This window comes from Eimeria tenella, genomic scaffold (genome assembly GCF_000499545.2).
Source record: "Eimeria tenella Houghton genomic scaffold, Eth_scaff45, whole genome shotgun sequence".
Classification (NCBI taxonomy): Eukaryota; Apicomplexa; class Conoidasida; order Eucoccidiorida; family Eimeriidae; genus Eimeria; species Eimeria tenella.
In genome coordinates, this window is record NW_013543375.1 from 103,517 (window position 1) to 120,884 (window position 17,368).

The following is a 17,368-nucleotide window of genomic DNA, read 5'->3' on the forward strand; positions in this document are numbered from 1 at the left end:
TCATTCAGACAGAAGTCCTGCGGAGAAAGAGAAGCTCTTTGCGCCCTCGCAGCCACGCCGGTGTCTGTTGCTCCTCTTGCTTCTCGCGCTGCTGCTGCTGCTGCTGCTGCTGCTGCTGCATCGCTTCCGGTTCCTTCCGCTGTTGTTGCTGCTGCCGCTTCGGGCAGCTGCTCGTGGACCTACAGTGCAGCCGCTTTGTTGCTGCCTGCGCGCTGCGACGGCACCACCTATTCTTCCTGCTGCCGCTGCTGCCGCTGCTGCAGCTGCTGCTGCTGCTTCTGGTCCGTCTGCGTCTCCGCAGCCCTCTCGTCTGCAGGCATACTTGACGGTGGTGCTGCTGCTGCAGTGGCACGTGGTGTTGCTGCAGCGGCAGGCTCTGGTGCTGCAGCCGCTGCTGCTGCTGCTGCTTTCCCTTTTTTCCCCGCATTGTCTTCCTCAGTGCGCGGCACAGCTCCAGCTGCTGCTGCTGCTGCTGCGGGCGCTTCTGTTGGCGGTTCTGGGTGTGTGTGCGCCACTGCTGGGAGTGGAGCCACTGCAGCGTTTGCTGCTGCTGCTGCTGCTGCTGCTGGTGCTGGTGGGGTTGGGGGGGGAGTTTTATCAGTATCTGCTGCTGGTGCGGAGCCCGTGTCAGTTGCACTGGAGACCGGCGAAGTGTCTGCGTCGTCTGGTGCTTCCGTTTCGCCGCTGGGCGGGACTTGGGTGCTGGCAGCAGCAGCCTGCTGCTCGACGTCGGTGAGCTCGCGGGCGTGCGCGGCTGCTGCTGCTGCTGCTGCTGCCGGGGCCGCAGCAGCAGCGTCCGCGGGCCCGTCCGCTGTGACCGCCTGGTCCATGAAGATGTTGGGGACGAGCCAGAAAGTGAGGGAAATGGGAAGGAGAGGACAGACGCCCATGGCCAGCCCTATGCCCAGCGGCAGCCCCGAAAAGTCGCATGCAGGGCCCCCAGGCGTGGCCAGCGTGCGGACGCCCAGCAAAGTGAAGCACAAGAAGTTGCCGCTGAGCTTGGACATGGACTGGGCGAAGTTCTGCAGCCCCGCAACCACTGCGTACATGGTGCTTTCGATGTTCTTGGGACAGAGTCTGGAAATGAGCACGCAGCCCGGCATGAAGGCCCACATGGAGGCCACTTCTTCGATGATGGAGGCCGAGCAGAAGTACCAGGCCTTGTCGGGAATGCCGATCCTGCGGTTCCAGCGCAGCACCATGGCCACGTCCAGCAGGCAGGTGAGCTGCTGCAGCACGGAGGTCACCAGGAAGGCCCTGCGGAAGGTCCAGCGCGAGACGAACCGCTGGAAAAGAGCCACGCCCACGAAGGCGAAGATCGACTGCGCCAGCGCGTTCCAAGTCAACAAGTAGCTCCAGCTGAAGTGCGGGCCGTCGGCCACGCAGTCCGGCCCCGCGCGCAGCCAGTAGGAGAACTGCGAAGAGATGTTCGGCACCAGCCACCGCCCCAGAAACATGTACAGCACTGGCTTCGCCAGGTGCGCGGGCATTGTGCACGCCACTGTCGCCGTTATGCACACCCCCGAGCAGAACCAGTAGCAGATCCCCACCACGTGCATGCGGTCGCTCATCAGCCCCGCCACCATCGACCCGAACGCGCACACCGTCAGGCACAGCGCGCACGCAAACAGCCGCCCGTGCTCCCGCAGCAGAAAGCCCTGCAAAGCAGCAGCACAGCCCGCAGCAGCAGCAGCACTCGCCCGCGGAAACCCCGCTTTCCGCAGCAGCTCCCGCGGAACCCTCGAACTGCACACCTCCACAGCCTGTTTGCACAAGAAATAATGCCAAACGCACCTTGAAACGCTCCGCTTTCGGGGTGTACGTCTCGCCCACCACCCCCGCGTGCGACTTCCACGGCCGAAACGGCCACGGCCACACCAGCAGGATCAGCTGCTGCGCACAGAGAGGCATGAACGGAGCCAACACCACCTGGAAAGGAAGATGATCCACCACGGGACCCACCCACACGGCCTGGGCAAACGTGCCCACGGAGGAGCACAGCCACACAAATGAAGTCAAGGCCGCCCCCGTGTGCGGCTTCTCCGCCATCTTCCGCGTGTACGAACCCTCGCACAGCAAGTCGTTGAAGCTCGCCTGCACCATTATTAAAAAGAAACCCGCAACTGCGATGCCCATCGTCAGCCGCCCTGCAGACGCTATCAACAAGATCGAACCCACCACGCCGCTCCCCGACGCCAGCAGCATGTACGAACGCTTGTGGTAACCCCCAAGTGCAAACAAATCCGAAACCGAGCCCACAATCCCCTTCACGCTCCAGGGAATCATGAACAGCGCCGTCGCCACGCTGTGCTGCTCCGCTGGCAGCTTCAGCACCTCCCGAAATACAGGAGTCGAAGCGGCGATCGCCATGTGGTAAGCTGCCCCCTTCAGGAATAAGTAGTTCGACATCAGGCACAGCAACAAAGATACCCCAAACTCCATGTGCAAACGGCGGAAATACAGCGCCGGCGAGCGACACGGGCGCAGGAACAAACGCCCACAGAGGCTCTGCGAAGAAGCAGGGCCTTCCGCCTCGCCAGCCTCTGAAGAGGACTTTGGCGGCACTGGAGCCACCGTGGGCAACTCCGCTTCATTTCTGCAGCAGAAAACTCCGACAGCTCAGCACAACGAGCCGGATACTGTACTGCGAATCGCTAGCCAGCTAGTTGCAAAATGCGCTGAATGGGAGCTCGAGATAGAAGACTATGAACAGAAGTGGGCAAAATAATGTAGCAGAACACCTCTATGTCTATAGGAGATGCTGTAAGCTACAATTTGAGGGTCCTTGGGTCTTACTTTGCCAGGTCCTCTAGTGCCGCCAGCTCAAGTACGGCATCAGACAGATCTGGTGCCGGCAGTGCGGCTGCATTCATTTTGAATTTTGTTGTTGAAGAATTGTTTGACAGTTATTGTTTTCTTTGTTCGGTTCTTTACATTTCCACAAATCTCTGTTTCGGTCCCGCGAAACGCAATAGTAGCTGCAGCTGTTTCCGCCGCTACTTCATGGACAGCGCTGCGGTGAGCTCGGCAGCCGCTGCCGTTTCAGCGTCTTTCGCGGGTCAAAACAGAGCGAAGCTTCTGGAAATTAAAGAAAAAGAGCAGGGGAAACAGATAATATGACCGCCTTCCGCAATGGCGAAGAGAACGAAGGAGAACAGCAATGGAAACAGCAGCAGCCTGCGGAATCTCACGGGTCTGGCGAGCGAAAGACACGTATAAATGCTTATCTTAGCTGCACAATGAAGTAACAATCTGAATCTAGGATCATAAAAGAGGATCTTAATGCTCAAAGCCCATTCGCAGCGTTACTGCGACTGAAGTGGCCCCGCGAAGATGAGCGAGAGGCTTAGTGTGTGACAATGCGAGACGGGAACTAGTGATAAGCATGAAGAAGAGCTTCTCACCCAATGTATTCGTCTACGAGAATCAGCAATGACAATGAGATGTGGGAAAAGAAGGGTAGCAGCTGCTCCAGCTAGAGGGTGAGCCGTGGCTGTGAGCTGCAGCGGCTGGGACCGCTGGTGGGTGGGGCGCGCCAGCGGCGATTTGGCCTTCTTCATAATTATTTCGGGAACAAAGGCCGCACTTCTTGGTTTATATAATACAAATAAAAGCGCCGTATAATCCTTTGTTCTGGCTCAGTTCATTGGCCAGCAAGATTCCAACTTCTGAATCGGTGTCCATCTGTTTGCATGAGCTCTGTGCGTGACTAATGAGACACCAGCCATCTACCATTGTGTGCCTGAAACGGCACCTACACAGTGCAGGCTCGTACTTATTGCACCATGTCAACCCGGCCACCACCTACCGCCTGAATACTTCATGACAAGAGCTTGTATTAAGTTGGCATCCTTCTGCATGCGATACACGTAACTTGTGCTGGAACGACAATTGTGGAAGGTTCTGTAGCCACGTACAAGTCTCCTGTCTTGTCACTGAAGCCCCCTAATCCTGCGGGTCTGCTCTAAAGGGACGGGGGTCCCGAAAGAAGGCAGCTCCTAACTGGAGCTTCATTGCACAGATCTCGCACTCCAAGGGTAGTAAATAAGGCTGTTCAGCACGGCAGCCAGTGCGGAGTTCCACTTTACCGTCACTCCTGAGGTTCGTTCGGTGATGTGTCAAATAACTCGTCTACGAATTGGATCTATCGCTTGCCTGTGCAGCGTAGTAACCGGTGGCAATGCATGCATCGCATACAGGTATTGGAATCTGTGCTCTTGCTAACGATGCAGCAATACTGAGAAAACATGAATTTGTAGGTAAGAGCGTCATTGCATGCAGTATGCACATCGTGTGAGAAGAAACGGAATGTACAGTGTACCTAGCGAGTGAAACTGTCACATTCACCCTAAAACTAAATAGAAAAAGACGAAAGATTATGGCCAAATCGCAGAAAAAATACGGAAACAAGAAAGCTTGGTTGTAATTCTAGCCTCGCTTTTGGGGCTGCGTGAGTCTACGTAAAAGGGAAGTGTACAACAATAGGTGAAACGTCCTTTTTGGTATTCCACTTAAGTTCACGAGCTGGATTGACTTGGCGCACCACAGCTCAGCAAACCTCCTACAGCCAGGCTATATCTTGGGCAGCTGATGCAGCACATTGCGATAACTCAGGTACATTGCTGTGCAGGGAAGCAAGCTGGACAGAAGATAACGGCTTTGAGTGTCTGCTCAGAGCCAGAAATGCCGTCTTCAGGCTTGCATATCCCGCACACATTTGGCCGTGGCTTATTTAGAACACAGGAAAGAGGAACTGAGTGGAATGTGATACGCTAATGCATCGAAAGCGACGCACAGAGACAAGGATATACGGACAGGAAAGCCAAGGCGAGCCTGCAGCTACAAAAGCCCAGTTTGCTCGATTTGTCAAACCGGTGCACTGCACTAGGCCGCAGTGAACACTGAGTAACTATGGTAAATTCAGACCTAAGAGCACAGTATAGATGTAGCTTCAGAGCTACTTATCTGAGGCTACCAAGGCGTCTCGTAGCTACTGTCACTGAGTAATACTTGCCTTTCGCAATTAGGCGAGCAAATGGGATTGCGGTGTTTGCAGAACTACGCTATTTTCTCTTTCATTAAAGACTTTGAAGCTTCTGAGTATCTCCAGGAACATTTTCTGTAGATACATTTTCAACATATTCGTGTTCGTGGGGTCCTCCGTACCCTTGAGAGCTGAATGTCAGAAAAGCAGTGTTTATTTTTCCAGGCATCCGCTAGGCACTCAATCACCAGTCCCTGTTTCTCCCTGTGGGTAGCGTATCTTGCCACGTGTTTCGCTAGCCTTCAACAGCTCTGTAGAGTTTTACGCAACTCTGTGAATGCTGTTATGGGTCGTTCAAGCGGCTTCCTGCTTGTACGTCCTTCTAGAGATAGAAACTCAGTGGCATCTCCACCTGGATCTTCTTATGCATGTTTCAGTATTAATACAGTGCTGTGTGGGCCGTCATAAGCGGAGTTCACTACATAGGTCTAGCAGGTTGTCAAACAGCTTGAGCAGGCTCTGAGGGGCGGTTCAATCCCTCTAGAGAGCTCCTGTGAATCCGTGCGAGTTATTGTTATTTACTGAAGTTCGAACGAGCAACCACTAAAGCTGCAAATAGATCTCTTCGGCTACCAAGATCTGTACATACTGTACAAGCCTTCCTGTTGTTAGGGACGCCAAGGAAACGGGGCTGCCGCGCACTTCGCAGGCTGGGAGTCCAGCTGCCGCATTTGTGGAGAACTCGAACAAAGGTGATGTTAAAGAAATCATTAAATTGTTATAAGTACTTTACTTTGAGCAGAGCAGTGGCTTCAAATAGGCTCGCTCTGCCACTGCCACACTGACGTTGGAAACCTGCTCCCTGGTCCAGAGTGGAACACTACTTTGCACCCCTCACAAAGCCTGCACAGAAAGCACCAAAAAGTCAGAGACATTTTAAAATGGATTAAACTTTCTATCCGACTACCGTGAGCACTCTGCTGAATAGTCATCATGTTCCCCAACCACCACTGTGGGGCCACAGCACGCACACTGGCCTAACGAATCTGTTTGCCTGCAACTGATGCCTACCTTTTACATAGAGCTAGCTTACGAGGTGCTGTGCATTGAGTAAATGATTTTGCCAGATTTGCCAGGCAATAGTATGATGTGCTTGTCGTGAGGGTTTTTGGCGGGGGCCTGGTGGCTGGGGAATCATGAAACAAAGGATCGTTAGCACGTCGAGCACCACAGTGGGCATGCTCTGGTTTTCGTTTGCCTCCCCTCAGTAGCTAAGCTGCGTGCATTTAATAATATAAGAGACCCGTGAAGAATCCTGATTATGTATCCCCAGCGCGGTATCCACAGCGAGAATGTGGCTGTGCTGCTGCCCAGCAGCCTTGCCTTCATACTCACCTTCATACTCAATGAGCATGCATACAAAGGGACATGACCGCTTCTGGCAAAGCTTTCAGCTGGCTATTGCGGTTAACTCGGTGATGCATGAACAAAATACAGGCCATGCAGTAGGCCATGGAGCTGGCTGCTGCTCGCACATGCTACTTGTAGTAGCCCGTTGGTTTACGCATTCGCACGTTTGCATACGTGATCTTTATCGTGCAAGTAGGTGAACGTCATTGTTGCAGTCTCTTCTTCTGTGTCACGCGTACTGCCTGTTGCGCATCATATGGGCGCTTAGCTGCAGTCTATGGACGCACCTTTTCTGCTAGTTCGTACTACTAGCATATCACACCCTTCGACATTCACCGAGACTCTTATTTTTACAGACTAGGGTTACTGCGTTAGCGCATGGCTTTTATGTTAGGCAGGTCCTATTCATGAAGGCCACCAGTTTTAAAGACTGGAATTACCAGCTCAGCTCGTGGCTCAAGATCCACTCTAATCTCAGAAAAGGGCTGCTATGTTTAGGTTTCATGAACATGCCGCCCTTAAAGTATTAGCTCCAGCGCCGCATCCCCAGTTGCGATACAACGCTCTAAATACAAAGCCTGAGTGCTGCTCAGAATGAACCCATATGTTTGCAAGACAATGCACTCCAAACTGAAGCTGCCCTGGAATAAACAAGCTAAATAAGCCATGCGGAATGCCAGCGTCCAGTATTGCTTCACATTTGGGCTCAAGAAGATCAAATCATGCAACTACTGTCGTACCCGTGCAACAGAGTAAACTCTGGCGCTCGCTAGCCTGCTCTTCATCAATAACTCCTTAGAGCGCCTCGGCACCTGCAGTCGTGTCTGACTCTCTTTCAAAGACGCCCCTGCCCTCCGTACTTAGAGCAATCAACTGCTTTACAGCCATGGCAGCGACTCAACACCCGATTTGACTTATATAGGATGATTTGGCTCGTGGCCTCAACTCATAAAGCGGCGAGGAATAGATTACCGAGGCTCGAAAACGTGGAGCTACATAATAGAACGCCTAGGTACATTAGTTCGACGCACCCACACTGAAGCACAAGCAATTATCCCTGTAGAAAAGAGAAGAGAATGTAGCGGGTCAAGGCACAACTGTACCTTGAACGACCTGCAGTAATTGGGATTTCTCGAATGCATTTTCTTCCTTGAATGAGCGCCTAGTGCTTAAGATATTCCCTCGAGCATATCTACGTTTTCTTTCGATTACTCGTTCAGTCAGCAGTGCACCTTTTAGACGAAAATGGAAGGCGAAGGTTGGGCCAGCCAGTTCTGCGCCACAGCTACCGACTTGCTGTCACTCTTCGTTCTTCCACAAAGATACGAAACATGATTTCAATCCTTCATCCCAATTTAGTGAGCACAGTTTATGTTCCACTAGCTTGAGCCTAACCTGTTGCAATCATCAGCTGTGCGCTATCTCGTCAGCGGCCTTCTAGCAAGGTAAAAAGCCCAGCATCGAGACCGGTAGTAGTACGTGGAGAATCGTTGAATATAAGCACAACGCTTGGCATTTTGTTTTCTTGTATAGCGAGAGAGCGCTGCTCCTAAGACAGATTGCACTGCTCTGGGCTGCAGACAATTTTGTGGGTGCACCGAACCTGGCTCGGTGTTAACGCTATCTCTGTACCAAACTTTCTTGGTTTTAGCTCTAACAAGCCAGAAGAAACTGTTCAGGAAAAAGCGGTTCAGTTAGATAGGAAATCTGAAAACTCAGATTCAACTTAAAGATAGAACGAACTGTTCTTCGCCCTGAGGATGTGGGGCGCAGTGTAGTGCATGTCAGCACAACATTGCGCAGGAACAAGCTCAAGAGGCTGAAACATTCACAACTATGACTTAAAAATGTTAGTAAAGAATTATTCGATAAGGAAACCTGATAGTTGCTGCAGAGTAGGCGTACTTCTCTACAGACGGGCCAGGGCAGGGGGCTCGCAGTGTTGGTACATCCATCCAGCAATGGAATGAACACCGCGAAACGGCGCTGGTCGTTCCGAACACTAATAATGACACATATGCTCATTTATGTGTTTATTTAATGTTTTTAATGGTAATACACGAGTATTTATTTATGCAAATAGTCAGTAGTACCTCTGTAAGGGCTCGCTACACAGAGTCGCTGCACGCTACGGGATTCTTGCCGGAGCCCACTCTGGGCGTTGCAGCACCATGCGTGCTCTGCACGTAAGGCGCTGCTGTGCTTAAAAGTTCAGTCTCTCAAGCAAATCTAAGCTCACCAATGTCATGCACTTCATTTACTTCTGTCGCCCTCGAAGACCACGTACTTGGTTTACTGCAGTGCTCAACACTACATGGCTAGTTTCTGTGAACTGTGCCCTCAGGCGCGGAGAACACTTGCAGTTCCCCTTTGACTTGTTAGAGCTGCCCGCTATCCTAAAAAGCGTGTTCTGCGTTTATGAACTAAGTCATAGCACTTTTGTACGATACTTGGAAGTAAATGTAGTCGAGTGGTGAGGTAGGCAAACAGGAACTGTTTCACCCCTTTGCCTCTGTGCAGCTAGGCCGCAAGCCATACGATAGAGCTCCCCCAGTTGTTGCTGTATTTCTCTGTTGCCTTATGACTGTCCCAAATTCATTCTTTTTCAGTCGGTTTCCAAAGTGGGCAAGCCCCTTCCGGCTCGGGGAGCCGGGCTAGTGGGATTTTTTACCTTGCCCAATACTGTAGCTATTACAACCAACTGATCCTTTATTTCATTGAATATGACGGCGGATGCATAATTTCCAATGACCCGTCTCACAACGCAAACCTAATCAAGAGCTTGCTGCTTTGTATAGCAGTGCTTTTCAGTAACCAGTTGCGGCTTTCGCGAGCTCGTCTTCGGTTGCCTGCTACGCGATTTGTCGCTCTGGCCAAAAATCCCAGTTGAGGTGGCCCTGCCCAGTATATTCACAGAGAATTTAGCTAACTTCATACAACAGGCTTCAACAGACTATTCCGGGTCACTAAGGTGACCGGTTAAGCGGAACAACGCCTGACAGAAGCGTAGGCCCCTGCATGGGGTGTGCATCTACATACTTACGTGAAAAAACCGAAGATGCCGACTTTAAGGAGGCTCATTTTCAAACAAAATAACTCTCTCGGGGAAGCTTACTTATCTTGCATCCGTGCATCTCAAAATTAGGCATTTTGATATGATATTGTGAATTTTGAATGGGTCCCTGCCTCAGAACGTGGACAAAAGCAGCCTAGTACCTCAGTGGAGATGTGCCCCTTATCATCCTACGGCACCTTCAATATAGGCTCATCCTGGCTTCCCGTCAGGGACCTCCCTCCTTTCTTGAACTACCGAGCTCAGTTGACCAGCAGTTTTATGTACAGTTTCATTTTACTTTCCCTTGCGTTGGAAAATCACGTCAAGTGTTGTGTGTACATGCTCTACCCCTACACTTAGAGCAACACATGAGCAACCGCTACAGAGGGCCAGCACGTGGACATGCTGCTTTTGCTAGAGGCAGTGTGAGATATGCACTATTTTTTAAGAGAAGGCCAAGGCCTTCACAGACGATGATATGCGCCCACCAAAGGCATATGGAAGCGCAACTGAGAAAAATAAGCAATGCAGCCCATTCATAGAGGCATGGTAGGCTAACGTACGAGGCCTGTGGCGTGTTGAGTGTGCTCATGAGAACACGGTAGACACCGCTGCTGAGGTCAAGTACTCCGATGATCTTGTCTCCATGCGTCTTGCTCGTAGGAATATCGGTTTGCGGCAGACGACGCTTTGCGAAAGGTGTTGTTTATGCATAGTGATGAAGGCTGCGCTATCCACAGAAATGAAGGAGCTTTCCTGTCCTTCTAGACGAAAGAAAGCTGAGGACAGTATGCTGTCTGTTGATGGTGTACTGAACCCGCTTGTCCGGGCAGCGAAAACTGATGATACTTTGCTGCCTGTTTACTGTATAGTTAATTCTTTGGCTAAACGAATATTTAATGACAATCATGAGTGCCTGTGATCCTGCATCTACAGACAATGAAGCTCTTGTAAACCTTCATGATGCTGTAGCAAGAGGCGGGATGGCCTGTCCACGGTTCATTCTGGATGGCAATATTCATTTTTCTTTTTGGATGCTCCAGATGATTGTGAAAAATTTGCGAGCTTCAGGAGACAATGCCTGTGCATTCCTTTAGCTGGTGTTCTCATGATGACTGCAACATAGCCAGAGAAATGTTCGATAGGGCGCAAAGCGAAGACGTTTATTTTGGACAAGTATTGAATGTAAGAACAATATCCAGAACACCCGAGTTACTTTAGAGTAGTGGCAGAGATAACGCATTGACGGAAATGCTGAGAAAATGCGTCGAATTGCAGGCATGGGCCACCGTACGGATTTCATCTGGTGTAAGACTACTGTCAGGAGGTTCGGCGGACAAGCCTCCGTCTAGCAACAAATTCGCTTTCCTTTCGAATAGCCGGTGCTGCAAAGTGCAGAATCCGCCCTGAGTAGTCTTGAGGTATTTCCTGTTGAAGCATTGCCTTCAGAAGTCATGCTTCCGCTGAACTACTGCTCCGTAGTCCACTTCGCTTCCCGTTTGGATATTGGAGACACACTCCCTGGAACTAAAACAGCCATGTTTCTGTGAGCTTCACGGCCACCAAGAGTGGATGCAGGTTCCGCAAAATTGCTCTTTCTTTCAAAAGCTGCACTGAGCTATAGCCATAAGCTTTTCTCTGCATTCAAATTTTGCTAAACTTTTTTGCGCTGAGTCAACGCTTAACAAACGGTTTTAGGCCCCTTTTATGTAGCAAAAAAAATGTGGATGTAGTCCCACGAAGTTTATAGTTCCAGCCAACGCCACATGCTGTCAAACGCTTTTTTGGTGCAGAGTGCGCACAGTTTTGTCAGAGTAACTTGCTTAGAGTTAAGTGGTGTACTGCCGTCTCTCTAAAACCAGAGCAGCCGCTGGTATTCTACATGAAGAAACGTGTCAGGCTATGAAGACGTGGTGGTAATAGTAATAATTGCACTAGAAGTTGCCGGTTCACGGCAGGGAACCGTGCAAGCCAGTTCTCGGTTGCTCCGGAATCATTTTTGGGTATTCCAAATTTATTGGTCTACCGGCCTTAAAATGAACAGTTTGATACAACACGCATGCCTGTGCACCGCCCAGTGCACAGCTGCATAGTGCCTCAGCATAACACCAACGCACACGCAGCGTGTATGCTCAAGGGTAGCTCATTTGCTAGCTAACCGGCATCCCATTGAAACGCCAACGTTCCTCTGGGAGTTTTTTGTCTAGGTTGTCGTACCGGCATGACTTACCAGCGAGACCTGGCTCTTCCGTGTGCGTTGCGTTGCCCAGTCAATATTCTGACGCCATATACAGATATAATCGGACCTTCATGGCTTCGCTGATCTGTTATCTCACCCGCGCTTTACACATTCAACTGAAACATGACAAGTCGGGGGTATTGTGTGGCAAAGACGCAGCAGTCGCCTGTTTCTCTTCTGCATTGGCAACAAGTGTCTGTTTGTGACTGCTACAGCATTCAACCGTGTTCCCCACAACAGCACTCAGCTATGTTCTCCATGACAAGTGCAGCCCGTCACTCATTTGTACAAAAATCAGACAATTACTTGGTTTGTTATATGCAGTTGGGTAAACAATTTCGTGTCATATCCGGCCCAAAAATCCTCTTTTCTCAAAGATGCTAATGATACGCACTTACGGAGATAAGGTATCATAAGAGCCAAGCTTAGGCTAATTAGCCAGTGCTGCTTGAATGCGCGCCCGGGAGCGTCTTTCTACGTATGTTACTCGGTTGAGTCATGTTTGGCTATTTGCATAACTAGTTGTCCCCACTTTTTGAGTCTATTTCGCAGCCGTCTTAGTACAGTGACAGAAGCGACAAAACGTGGAACCCGTGCAACTGAATGAGCGGTAGTACGCAGGTTTGAGCTTAAGAGTTGCCGTAGCAAAGTGAAGCACTTTGCAGCCTGCCCCATCCTGACAACAACCAAATGCAACAGCAAAAGTCGAACGACTTTGCCTCCCTCTCTACGCAGCATTCAGTGGCCTCCAAAGAGGCACTGAATGCAACGGGAGCTGTCCATAGAGTTTTCCGCCTTGTCTATTGCACTGTGCAGCCAGATGCACAGCTGAGAGCCCAAACGCATAAGGCAGATTTTGGCGCTCTGCTAAATTATCAAATGTCCTCCACGTATGAAAATAACAAAGTTTCACCTCGTCCAAACAGGGTCATGAAGATCACTAGACGCAGCCCAAAGGCGTTGACGCTGCGTAGGGCAGGCTTTTTCTTGGGGCTTCGCAGGGCTATGATTCCTATCAAAACAGAAGAGCTCATGGGAGCAGCAGCTGCTACAACCACTGTATATCTTCATTTTATGCATGCCATTTTGACCGAACGATGAATCCCGGTGCCCTCCTCCAGGTGCTGCAGAGGGCAATTTTCAAAGAAGAGCTCTTAGTTTTGGCTTTTACTCGCATTTTTGGCTACTGGAGCACCTGCTGCTCACAATTCAGCTCCTATCTCCTGCTGCCACAGTAATCTTTTCTGCCGCTGTGCTGCTACCACTGCAGCGAAAGACTTCTCGTGTACCTTAGCAGCAAAGGGCTTGTTGATAGGGGTCTTCTAAGGTCCCAGTAGCTGTGGCTCCTCCTGTGGGCCCACAAAAGTCCACCTGTCAAGTCTGCGCTGTCTATAAGGACGTCACGACATTTGCGGAGGGACCCAGGTGGCTGCCGAATCCCGCTTGAATGCATCGACAGTGTGCTGGTGTTGCTGCTGCTGTTGCTCCTGCAGGTGTAGCTGTCAGATTCTTCTGCGTGCATCGCCCTTGCAAGGTTTGTGCAGCTCTCCCTGAGGTGAGCATGCTTGACGTTGGATGAGCTTCTCTGGGCTGCACCTGTTGTACTACTTAGGGGTCTCTTAGAGAGGCCCCAAGGCCAGGAACTCCCAGGGTACTCGTCATCTGTTGACTCGCGCCAGTCTAGCCCCTTACAGGGGGTATCCTGAGGCGCCCTGATGCTACTGAGCTGCAGACCTGACTCGCAGCTACCCGGAGATATCTCAAGTTTCTGCTGGGGCCCTTCAGCTGTTATTCGAACGTTCGGAATGGCCACTTCAGGGGTTCTTCCGGGAGAAAGGCCTCTTGGTGAATCAGTGAACGAACCACGGAAAACCCAGGTACTGGGTGGCGGTGGCGGCTTCGGGCTGCAGAAGCCTCTCGATGCTTCTTCATTGCCATTTGAAGTAAAAACGGAGCCTGCCGTTACCCCAGTTGCGGTTGTTACAATTTCTATTGCTGCTAATTCGCCTGCACTGTCATCTGGGCAGTAAGGATGCTCGGGTCCGTCTGAGTCGGAGGTGCTGAGACTTTTGTACTCACCCATCCCTCCATGCTTGTGCTGATGGTTCGCTGAGTGATGGCCGTGGTTGCGGCGCTCCTTGTGACTATGCTGCTCCTGTTCTTGCATTTTTAGAGCATTCTCCAGCTGTTGCTGCTGTTGGTGCTGCTGGTGCTGCGGGCGTTGTTGTTCCTGGTGCTGTTGCCACCTTGGTGGAATGTGGCGCTGCCTCCCTTGATGCATCCGACTTCCACACGCCCACGAGGGCCTTTTTTGTAGCGGCGATAGGTCCTCGTCTTCGTTGCTGCTGCGGCTGTGGTCACGATAGGGCCTGCAGGGTGGACCCCATGAGTACGCACCAGGTTCCTCTTGACTGCAGTCCCAGGAGGAGCTCAGTGAGTCTGGCGACCCCAATAGGCCCATGCTGAAGTGTCGAGGGGGGCGCAGAGGGGCTTCAAGTACTCCACTCTCTAGGAATGATTGCACGCCTTGGCCAAGGTCTGATGAATCCTGTTCTTTTTGCTCTTGTTGCTGCTGCGGGTGCTCCGGCTGCCGCTCTTGCGGCTGCGGCTGCTCTTTCAGCTGTACTCCCTCATTCTGGAACTGCTCCTGATCCAGTTGCTGCAGAAGCAGCACTTTCTGCTGTTGTTGCCACTGCCTTGCTGCCTTCCAAGGGTACCGAGGAGCCACGCGATCCCCCAAAGACGATCCAGGAAGCAGCAGAAGCCCATGCGTCTCACCTATGTCTGCCTGCAGCGGGAGCAGCAAAATACAAAGCATATCACTTACATCTTTGATGGGCAGCAACACTTCTGCACCTCACAAGCAGCAGCAGGATGATGGTGTGCCAAAGGTTTGCTACGGCAGAGTCAGCTTCCACACAGAAAGTACATGCACCCTCAGCAGCGCCAAACTCTTAGTGTCGACTTGGGGTTTACTTCATGCTTTGTCAATTGGTGGGGGGCGTAAGCGCGACCATCTACAAGGAACCGCACCAGTAGGCGGCCTTTGACCACTGGAACAGGGCATACATAGGCCCTGAGATATGACAAAAGCACAAACTTTTAGCTGTTGAACGTTAGCAGGGTTCAGCATCGACTGCGGATTATAGTGAAAGGCGAAGGATTTGGGGCACCGTGCAGAATGCCGCCTGGGAGGAAGTAAACGGGTTCTAGATGCTGGCAAAAGATGAAGACTGACCTCCTTAGTGGGCAAAAGTGCATGGGTATTTTACGCTCCCATCTTGGCGGATCCGGAATGGATACCTCAGCCTGAGACAAGCACACATAAGTTAGACTTCTCTTTTGGCACTCACTTGCGTGAGTGCCAAAGGAGCAGTCTAACTTCTGCACGCTGAACCCAAGCAACAGGATTTTCTCTCAGCTACAGTGTCGCCATGCAGCCTGAAATACGACCATGTTGAAGAATGGCTCTACGAACAGCACGTGTCGTTGAAGCAGCTGCTGTAATTGCTTCAGCGGTGGCGTCGACTCATGTATATCACCAGACCTCGTGCTTCTGCCCTTTGGGCGGATTTTTCCACCGAATCACAGTCGTTTGCAGCTCCTCTCCTAGAGCCTTTCGCAAGAGGAACCCTGAAACAAGCAGACTCGCATCTTCTCACGATATTTTGTAACCTACCAACGAGACTCTTAGCCAGCAGCTGGGAGGCTAAACAGACATGAGCTTCAGCATCGGATAAAAGTGCCAACCCAACAGATTTGGCAGCGTGCGAATACATAACCCAGAGTGTAGTGTGTGCGTGTCAGAGATCACGGTTGAGGCCTCCGGGCTTACCTCTGAAGCACCTCTGCACTACACGTGCTGCCTCGTTTCTCAGCGCGCTCGTTGCGTCTTTCTAGTGTTCACAAAATACAAGCATTGAGCCCTAAACATCAAGCCCTAGTCAAAATGCCAGCCTGCTTCGGGCCTTAAAGCACATGCAAACTAAGTACTTTCTTGTAAGCGTTCACCATTCCACTGCAATTTGCAAGCCCACAAAATCACATATTGATCAAGCACGAGCAGTAATATCACCATTAAGTGTAAAGACCGAACTAGGGGAGCCTCGTCTTACGAGCTCCTGTAGCAGCCTTCTTTCCCTTTCGAGCCGCCTTAGCCACGCGTTGCTTATGATTGCCTGATGAACAAATCAAGCACATAATGCAAAGGACGGAGTACGAAGGAGGCTTCAGCAATTTTACATACTTCAGCAGCTTCCCCTAACTCGTACAAGCACCGAAACAGTATTCTCGGGATTTTGTTTCTTATGATGCTGGGAATCACGAATTCAACGCCAAGGAATGCTACCCCTTTTTCTAGTTCGGACTTACGCAAGCCTGAGTGGGGCTCATGGGAGGTAATGGCTTTCCACAGCGTTGCGTTCTCAGTCGCTGCATTACAGACGATTCAATGGCCGCAGCGGCGGCCAGTACTGATGTTGCATCTGTCATGATTGCCTTCTCGGTCCCATTGTCCTGCCAGCCCTTATCCATGCTGCCGGTGTTCATTTGGTAAAAGTTTCGCTGCAGTCAACCACTTCTACTGGGTTTGGAGTTGCACAGCGTTGCGTCCCTCTCACTAACCGTGCTGGACATACGAGGTGCCCCAACAACCAAACCCTTCGAATCGCAGCTGGAAACGGCGGTGGCAATAATTGTTATTCCTGATCCTTCCGAGTCTCTTTGAACTCGCTAGGGTTTTATTTTGTACCAAAGCTTCGAAATTGCGGTTGATGATTTCCTCTGGATATAGTCCACTTCTATATATTGGTGCAAACCTCTAAAACTAGACATACATATCAATCTGTGCCCAAACTGATACGGAATTGACAAACCACAAGACATTGCCACAACGCAAGGCAACACCATAAGGCTTCTTCCGGCAAAAGACTGCTATTCTCTGCCCCGTCCCAGCTCTAGGCCTTAGGCCTGAAGGTACCTTCTTGGGGAGCAGCAACTTTCCCTAAGTCCATCTCCGTTACGCAGGAATAGCTGTTGTGTTCAGCACGTTATGTTTTGATTTTCTGAACCGAGGGTATCCGGTCAAAAAAGGTTTCCCCGAACTTCAGAAGCCCCTGGACCCGAGAATGGAAGTTCCCCACACCTCAAATGCTGAGACTGTAATCAAAGAATTTGTTGGGGTGTCTGTCTACTCTTTAGCTTGAAAAATGCAGCTGCCCAAGCATGCTAGCTTCACCGCCAACGACAGAAGTGACGGCGCTAAGAAGCGTCGGCGACTCCAGGCTCGCATGCACAAAACAGGCATGGCTGTCACGAAATTTGGCATTTATTGTTTGGAGTTTGGAGCTTCGAATTCGGGGTATAGGGTTCCCAGACTCGCCAGACGGACAAGAAGAGAACCACCAAACTGCGTTTTACGACCGTCCTTGGGGAAATTTTTCAAATAATCTTTATGAAGTAGCCTTGAAAACAGTTTGACAAATGCCTGGGAAGTGAGCTAGGCGGTGGATGCCCAGAAATTGCATTTGTTCTGGCGCTGCTCTCGTAGCTACGAGACGTCGCCGAAGGGGTCTGTGACCGGATACTCGCTCCGCGCAACACCACGAATTCCGTGGATGCTTGTCTATCCGCTCAAGGTAGGAACAAATGATCAATGTGACAGCGCGGGAAATTTAGGACG

At 51.0% G+C, this 17,368-nt stretch overlaps 2 protein-coding genes across 2 annotated transcripts; both read right to left on the reverse strand.

Moving 5' to 3' along the window:
• Window positions 1–227: 227 nt before the first annotated feature.
• On the reverse strand, window positions 228–2,873 carry ETH_00009895 (folate/methotrexate transporter FT1, putative; the record flags this gene model as incomplete). The annotated part of the gene is made up of 3 exons (XM_013377056.1): window positions 228–1,658; window positions 1,795–2,596; window positions 2,797–2,873. The coding sequence occupies 3 exons, from the start codon at window positions 2,871–2,873 to the stop codon at window positions 228–230; spliced, it is 2,310 nt and encodes a 769-aa protein (XP_013232510.1).
• A 10,073-nt stretch (window positions 2,874–12,946) lies between these two features.
• On the reverse strand, window positions 12,947–16,236 carry ETH_00009900 (uncharacterized protein; the record flags this gene model as incomplete). The annotated part of the gene is made up of 6 exons (XM_013377057.1): window positions 12,947–14,476; window positions 14,665–14,764; window positions 14,927–14,997; window positions 15,236–15,321; window positions 15,804–15,866; window positions 16,056–16,236. The coding sequence occupies 6 exons, from the start codon at window positions 16,234–16,236 to the stop codon at window positions 12,947–12,949; spliced, it is 2,031 nt and encodes a 676-aa protein (XP_013232511.1).
• Between the last annotated feature and the right edge of the window lie 1,132 nt (window positions 16,237–17,368).